At 47.2% G+C, this 8,023-nt stretch overlaps 1 protein-coding gene across 1 annotated transcript in view; it reads left to right on the forward strand.

Annotated features, from left to right (window-relative positions):
- Positions 1 to 8,023, forward strand: part of CRHR2 (corticotropin releasing hormone receptor 2) — a 251,210-nt gene that overhangs the window by 161,131 nt on the left and 82,056 nt on the right. Inside the window, exons 6-7 of the mRNA XM_019508079.1 lie at positions 470 to 623; positions 2,525 to 2,585. Coding sequence (XP_019363624.1) covers positions 470 to 623; positions 2,525 to 2,585 — 215 coding nt within the window. The remainder of the gene's footprint in view (positions 1 to 469; positions 624 to 2,524; positions 2,586 to 8,023) is intronic.

The following is an 8,023-nucleotide window of genomic DNA, read 5'->3' on the forward strand; positions in this document are numbered from 1 at the left end:
ATCGTGTGTCATCCAGCCCCGTCAGCATCTACATGTGTTGCAGTGCACTAAATAATGCTGCTGCAGGTTGGTACTTGCAGTGGAATTTATTAATTTACTGCAGTCTGACAAGGCTTCCCACACATGTAGACACTAAGACTTTACTGTGCAGCCAATTAGGCAACTCTGCAGTAAATGTCTCATGTAGGTGCACCCAGCGTGTAGCTTGTACTCGCCTTTCCATGTTATCTTTGAATCTGGGCCTATGAGCCCCACACCCAGCCACTGCACCCCAGACCATCGAGAATGGCCATCTTCTGTACACTTGCATTCAGATTTCCCAGTCCACTTAGCACTGGCACAGCTGCACTCATGGAAATGTGTAGGGTTTTTACCACTGATTGCTCTGCATCCAGAGCAAACCCAAAAGCAGAGCTTTGGAAATTCTCAAGCCATGCTTTAAAAATGCTTTTTTGTATTTCTTTTCCAGCCCTGGTGCCGGTGTATTACAACGATCTACAATTATTTTGTGGTGACTAACTTCTTCTGGATGTTTGTGGAAGGCTGCTATTTACACACAGCAATAGTGATGACATACTCCACAGATAAACTGAGGAAATGGGTCTTTCTCTTCATAGGATGGTGTAAGTGTAATGTGCTTTAAACCTGCTATGTGACTGTCGGTGTTAGAGAAATTGTCTAACTTAAACTGACCAAAGAAAATCGTGCTGAGGCCATACTTTTATCATTGAAGTCCCACCCTGATTATCAAACAGCAGCAGAGTGAATCTTTAATACTTAAATATATGGTCATGATAATGCTTGCCCTGTGCCCCTATTTCCAAGTCACAGCAGCTCATTGGGGTTTTATTGCCTGCTGTCGCTGGAGTTCAGGTTATGCAGATGTGCAGGTTCACCAATACCCCTTGGTACCTCTGTTGCCTATTTGCCACCCTCCAGCACTGCACAAAGTAGAAGAGGAGACACCATCCTTGACCTGTGGCCCTTGCAGTCTCCTGAGACAGACCAATTCAATCTGACAGAAGGGAAAACATTTCAATGTGTTTGTGTGGCAAAAAATAGAGGCCTGCTTAACTGCTGACTGAATTTTATACCTGCCCATGTAGTCACTTAAGGGCGGATTGTGTTGCCAAGACACAGCCCGTAGTGAAGAGTGGTATGTGACTATGCCACCTCGCCCACGTGGGCTACGGCACAGGCAATAATGGGGAATATTGCTCTCTGCTGGCTTCCAGGCACTGGCCACCTATGGTTCTCCTAACGCATCAATACACGGCTACCCTGGCTTGAGCCATGTAGGTCAGAGTGGGCATGTCCTTCCCTGTCCATCCACTCGAAGGCAGGTGTGTGCTAACAGGGCTGAGTGACATTTTTTTATGGCAGGTAACGTGTGTGAGAATGGGGGCAAATGCACTGGTTGACGCTGCGTCCGGGTTGCCCCATCTTTCCCCCATATAGGTCAGAAAGGCTTCAGTGGTGACTATCTCCTCAAATGGTTTTCCCCACAAGCCGGGGATTGCCGGAGCACAAAGATGCTCCCGTTGCATTCCTCTTTCCGCAGGGCATAAATGGGGGAGAGTCACCTATACTAGCTGTATTCCTTTGGTCTTCTCTCTATGTGATGGAATCCACCACCAGCCAGCCCCTCAGCCCTTCAGGTCAACTTGATGCTGAGGGACTAGTATAAAGTAAAGTTAATGAGGATGAGGATTTGGGCTACTGAGCCTGGACTTATAGCAAAAGGAGTTGAAAGCAGAGGCTACAGCACTGCAGGAAGAGATTAAATTCCCAATGAGCATCAATGCATTGGCTTTAATGCATTCCAGGTAGAGCGGATATAGCTGTACAAAGCAAAGAAACGGCTGTAATAAGCTTTTTGACTCCCTTATTTGTTGCATTTTAAAGCCACAGGGCTAGCACACTGTGTGCCGAGGCTTATGGAGCATGCACATGCAGCTAGGAAAGATCAGACTCTGCAGAGGTAGCAGGAGTGACAACTGTTCTCCGGAATGGCTGAACCTTGAGAAAAATCGCTCGTATTGCAGTTTCTTAGGGAAGGATTAGTTTCCCATCAAAACGTTGCGAATGATGAACCTAGTCCATAAAGTTCACCACAGCCATGTACATGCTGCAGCCTGGCAATGAAACTCATACAATAAATCCCCCCTCTTGCCTTTATAGTATTGATCTCTCAAGAGCTTGGGGCGCAGTAGCAACCAAAGTAGTCTGGGATTTAGCCAGGATTGCTTTTATTTTTTAAAGAGCTATTCCATTTGTTAAACAGTCATTTTCATATGTTCATCTGCCTTTTACTGAGCAATTGCACTAAAGCTGAGAAAAGCTCTTTAAAAATCTTGCTGAGGTTTTTATTTCTTCTGCATACAACTAGTTAGCAAAGGCAGTGTGCAGGCTCTAAAGCTCAAATCAAAGGCAGAGTGCTGCATTGCTCCTGATCCCCCAACCATATGTTAATAAGGTTCCACATGCTTAAGGACTTTGATTCACTCTTGCATTTCTCTTGCAGGTATTCCTTGCCCGATCATAATTGCGTGGGCCATTGGCAAGCTGTATTATGAAAATGAACAGTAAGTGATGTTAGCAAACATATTTAGGGGGTTATACTCATATAAATTACCAGACTGCACATTCAGTGCCCTCAAGGTCAAATAAAAATAGCTAAGAGTTATGTAGGCTATGGAGATCAAAGCTAAGTGGTGCGGTTAGGTCACCCTAGTGAAACTGTACAGCATTAAAAAATACAGAACCCAGGGCCACATCCAGCTGAGCGTGCACATGCAGTGTGCAGCAGTGCAGACCTGTCTGTGGCGCTGCAAACTGCACGCGCCACATATGCAGGCATTTGCCATGCTGCTGATTTGCAGCACTGAAACTGGAGCTTGGCCAGACAAGCTCCAGCTGCCAGCCAGGCTCTGCACACTGGATCACTGCTGCTGGAGGCCCCCAGGACCCCAGGTAAGGATGCTGGGGCCAGCCCAGGTGCTGGCTCCAGCCTCCCCTACCTCAGCAGGGGCAACTTGCCATGCACCAGAGGACACGGGCAGGGGTGTTCCCTGGGGACAAGTAGCAATGGCACAGCTATGTGCTGCTTCTACTTGTCTCTGGGGAAACACACATGCACGCATATCTGGATGCGCACCAGAATTTCACAGGCTTACCTAAAACTCCTGGGCCAAAGCCTCACGTCTGTGCTCAGTAGATTTTTTTTTTAACTCTGTCTTTATTTCTGCAGATTTATTATAAATTCATAAATTTTCCATCTGTAGAGTCTAATTACTGGCAAGGGGTCATCTTACATTCAGGGTCATCCTGTATTCTGATAAATACTGTATATCTGTATGGTTGCAAAGGTAAGATCAGAATAACAGTACCCACAATGAATTCAATGTCTTGGTCTCCACCAGAGACTACAGAAATAAACTTATCCTTCCCTCTGTCCTTGGCAATGCCTGCAGAGCTGATGTTATCAACTGAACTCTGCACTCACAGCTATGGGGAATGCTAGTAGGGTAGATGGGTAGTGTGAGGCCTTTGCAGTATGAAATCATATGAAGTGACGTCACTGATCCTGCAAGTGCTTGCATGGTGCACATTAAGGTAGATAAGGGTAGTGTACTCCAATACAAATGCAAGTGGGCCTAAAAATGCATGTAGAAAATACTAAGCATTAGGTATGGTTCTCCAGGCTGGCTGATAGTCAGTTGATTCGCTAGCTGGCTACTCTCCCCTTTCAAGAATAGAATACAAGAAAGAATGGGCAATGTGTATGAAGGTTGGTGTATCTGCAGAGACACACCAACCTTACATAGGATCCCTATTTTTTAATCAATACTAATGTGAAAGACTTGTTCCTGCTTCTGCACAGAGACAGCTTGGGGCTAGGTGCGACTTGCTCCCAGTGTCTCTGTTCTTCTTAGATTTTGGGTTATGCAGAAGCCAGAACAATACATGTGCGTTTAATTTAGCATGATAAATTGCCATGCACGCACGCATGCACACTGGCTAATTCTTTATTGCTCAGTATCACACAATCATAGAATCACAGAAAATGCGGGTTGGAAGGGACCTCAGGAGGTCACATCTAGTCCAACCTCCTGCTCAAAACAGGACCAGCTCCAACTAGACCGTTCCAGCCAGGGCTATTTTGAGCTGAGTCTTAAAAACCTCCGAGGATGGAGAGTCCACAACGTCTCTGGGTAGCCCATTCCAGTGCTTTACTGCCCTCCTAGTGAGAAAGTTTTTTCCTAATATCCAATCTAAACTTCCTTTCTTACAACTTGAGACCGTTGGTCCTTGCTCTGTCATCGGCCCCTACTGAGAACAGTCCAGCTCCATCCTCTTTGCAACCCCCCTGCAGGTAGTTGAAGGCTGCTATTAAATCCCCTCTCAGTCTTCTCTTGTGCAGACTAAATAATCCCAGTTCCCTCAGCCTCTCCTCAGAAGTCATGTCCTTCAGCCCCTGAACCATTTTCATTGCCCTCGACTGGACTCTCTCCAACTTGTCCACGTCCTATCTGTAATGGGGGACCCAAAACTGAACACAGGACTCCAGATGTGGCCTCACCAGTGCTAAATAGAGGAAAATAATTAATTCCCTTGCCCTGCTGACAACACTCCTACCAATGCAGCCCAGGATGCCATTAGCCTTCTTGGCAACAAGGCCACACTGCTGTCTCATATTCAGCTAATTGTCCACTGTCACCCCCCGGACCTTTTCTGCAGAGCTGCTGCTTAGCCAGTGTCTTCATTTACATCAGGGCAGTGTAGGGGGAAGGAGAGTGCAAGGCCAGGCTAGAAGGTTTTCACACACAATTTTTACAAGTCTAGGTGACAAGCAGTTGAGAACTGGGCCTATCTTTGCATTTACTACATCAGTTAACTGAAGGCCATTTTTTTCAGCACCATAGATTTTGTGTGCTATCACAAGCCTATGGCATTATCCTTTTATTGAGTCTTTACCCAAAGAGTGATGAGCCTTCTTGAAATCGGAAGTTAAAAATTTTGTGTTCAACTAAATCACCCACAATGTGGATGCTTATCTAAAACTCCTAGAGTGAAATCATTTGGGGGTTTGCTTCAGTTGGATTTGTGGGAATGAGTTTTGATTCATTTTGATTTTAACCAAATCAATTCTTCTACCTCTATTCTAACTTTATAGGAGTAGCTGAGGTGCTGCCTTAGATTCTGCAAGACCAGAAAAAATGATCAACCACTGACCCTGTATGGTATCAAAACTCTGCATTTCCTTTGTCTTAAATATAAGGCAGAGTTCTTAAATGAAATAGGTTCTGCGAGTGCATATCCCTGCTATATGCAGGCAAGGACTTAGCACACTTTAATGAACTAAAACAAAAGCTAGAGAAGAATTGTTTGCTAGTGCTCTTCTGATTTCCATAAATATTCATGCATTTTCTCAGGCATCATATCTATGTAATCATGCAGTACATCTAACTAGCCTTGCTCACTTCTTCCCAGTTTGTCTGATAAATTCTAAATGGAAAAACTGCAGGACAGATCCACACATAATTTTTTTCAATCAAAAGGCTGCTTCCCCCTAACTCCTTCTGGATGAGTCACGTTGGGAGCACGGACTCAATTCTGTTCATGACACTTACAGCATTCTTCCCAGGTGCTCAAACAATATAGAAGTTGTACTTTAATTTTGCATTATGTAAATATGTTCCACTATAAGGAGCAGAGTTTAATTCCTGATTCCAATAATCCAAGTTCAAGCACTTCCAAGACCAGCTGACTCTTGTGATCATGTAGCATAGGGGCATCAAACTCACCTGGTCCAATGGGCCAGATGAGTGGCACGGGATTGGTCCACAGGCTGAGTGAATGGTGTAGGGCTGGCCCTGAGGGCTGGATCCAGCATCAGCAGTGCTCACTTTGGCCAGTCAGTCTGGGGCCGAGGTGCCCACCCCAGATGATCTGGACCAGACACCAGATCCAGCATATCCTCTAGCTGGTCTGGAACAGGTGCAGTAGGCAGCTCGCCTGCCAGAATGGACAATGTAAGCACTGGATCCCACATGTTGAGGGAGGAGGAGGTCCCGGACTGGCCTTGTGTGAAGCTGTGGTAGTGCACCTTTGGGTGCCTGCCACTTTAAAGGCATGAGCAGGCAGGAAACCAACCTGCAGGTGACAGCAGAGCCAATCAGGGGTTCACATGGCAACCAGGAGGCCACCTGATTGGAGGAGGGCTTGGCTGCCTGAGTATAAGACCAGGCCTAGGGAGTGGGGCCAGCAGTTGCAACTGGGGAGTGGAAGGGTGAACATCTGGCCAGAGGACTGCTGCTCACAGGACATGCAGAGGTCAGGGCAGGAACTGTGGGGGTGGAGGAGGTTCCTGGTCCTGGGGCATGACCTGAAACTGCACCCTGCTGGGGTTGGATCATGTGGTGGGACTGCCTGTGGCAGGGTAGTCTCCAGGAAATGCCCCACCAGTGCCTCCCTAGTGAAAGGCCAGTATGGGGCTCCAGAAAACCTCAGCCTGGACTGCCTTGCAGGTGACCCTGTGGAGGGGAAAGGCTAGGGGAGCACACCTTGACAGAAAAGCACAGGCCCCAGGCCCATTGAATGGGGCCTGAGGCAGCGTCCAGGCACATCGACAGACTCCTCAGGCCTGAGTGGGCCATAGGCTGAGTTAAGGGTCCAGGCACATCGGCAGACACTTGAGGTCCAAGGGGCATAAGGCTCAGAAGCCCCAGTGAGGGGGCAGAGTAGTGACCCCAGTGAGGGGGCAGGGTGGCTGCTGGAGGCCGTGTAGAGCAGGGTCCAAGGGGTCCTGAAGGACTATGGGTAGGCTGTGTGAAGGGAAAGAGTTGAGGCCCCAGTGGAGGGGCATGTGGCCCAGTCAAGTCTAAGGACCCCTGAAGCCAAGTTTGGTCCAGAGGCCAAGTGTGGCCCATCGATGGGGCCAGAGAAGCTGGAAGTAATTTTTGGATGCCATCTGTGAGGCATGGGACAAGGTAAAGGAGAGGGTGGAGCTGTGTATTACACCCTTGGCATCAAGGCCAGATGATGGGGCTCCATGGGCCAGATCTGGCCCCAAGGCCATATCTTTGACACTCCTTTGTCGCGGACCTTAGAGTAAAGCCATGGGACTTTTCGCATGTGCTGTAGAATGTGTAATGAATGGTGTCCACCAAAAGTATTTGGATAACCAGGTAGGAATGGGGAACTGTTCCTATAGACAGTTTGTCATTGGTGGTGAAATGCAATCCAAGCAAGACAAATGGAAGGGGCTGTACCTGCAGAAGGGAACCCAAATGCACCCATACAGAATCAGGGTTGAAACTGGATAGGCAGCAGCATGGCCAGGAGGAATCTGGGTTCCTGGTGGACCATAAACTCAATAGAGGATTGGTTTTAAAAAAATGCAGTAGGAGATTGTATTAAGAGTTTTTTGTATACAAGACATAGGAAGTAATAGCTCCACTCAGTTCAGCTGTGGATCTCTGTACTGCCGTGCAGAAGGAAACTGGAGAGGGTCCAGAGGAAAATGACAAGGATGGTGAGGGGTTTTGATGCAAGCTGCATAAGGAAAAGTTAAAGGAACTAGGTATGTTCAGCTTGAAGAAAAGGAAATTAAAAACGGTGGCCACGAGCAGTTGGCAGCTATTAGAAAGTGTGCCCTAAAGATGGAGAATGTAATCCCCCTCTCCAGAAAGCAGTGGATTTAAACTACAGCAAGGCAGATTCAGTTCAAATCCCAAGAAAAACTTCCTAACTGCATGTGTAGCAGAACAGTGAAAAGAGTTGGCTGGGGAAGTTTTCATAGATTTCATAGGCATTTGGGCTGGAAGGGACCCCGGAGGATCATCAAGTCCAGCCCCATCGAGTTGTGGAATCTCCTTCCTTGGACGTTTCCAAAAAGAGGTTGGATGGGCAAAAAGGAAGCCGTCTGTCCTCAAACTGGGACAAAGGGAGTTTACTTTGTCAGACAGGCCCTGGAATAAAGAGAGAGCATACCTGTCTCTTCTCAAGAGAGTTGCTTTAT

This window comes from Gavialis gangeticus, unplaced genomic scaffold, assembly GCF_001723915.1.
Source record: "Gavialis gangeticus isolate Ggan-Ray unplaced genomic scaffold, GavGan_comp1, whole genome shotgun sequence".
In the NCBI taxonomy this organism is placed as follows: Eukaryota; Metazoa; Chordata; order Crocodylia; family Gavialidae; genus Gavialis; species Gavialis gangeticus.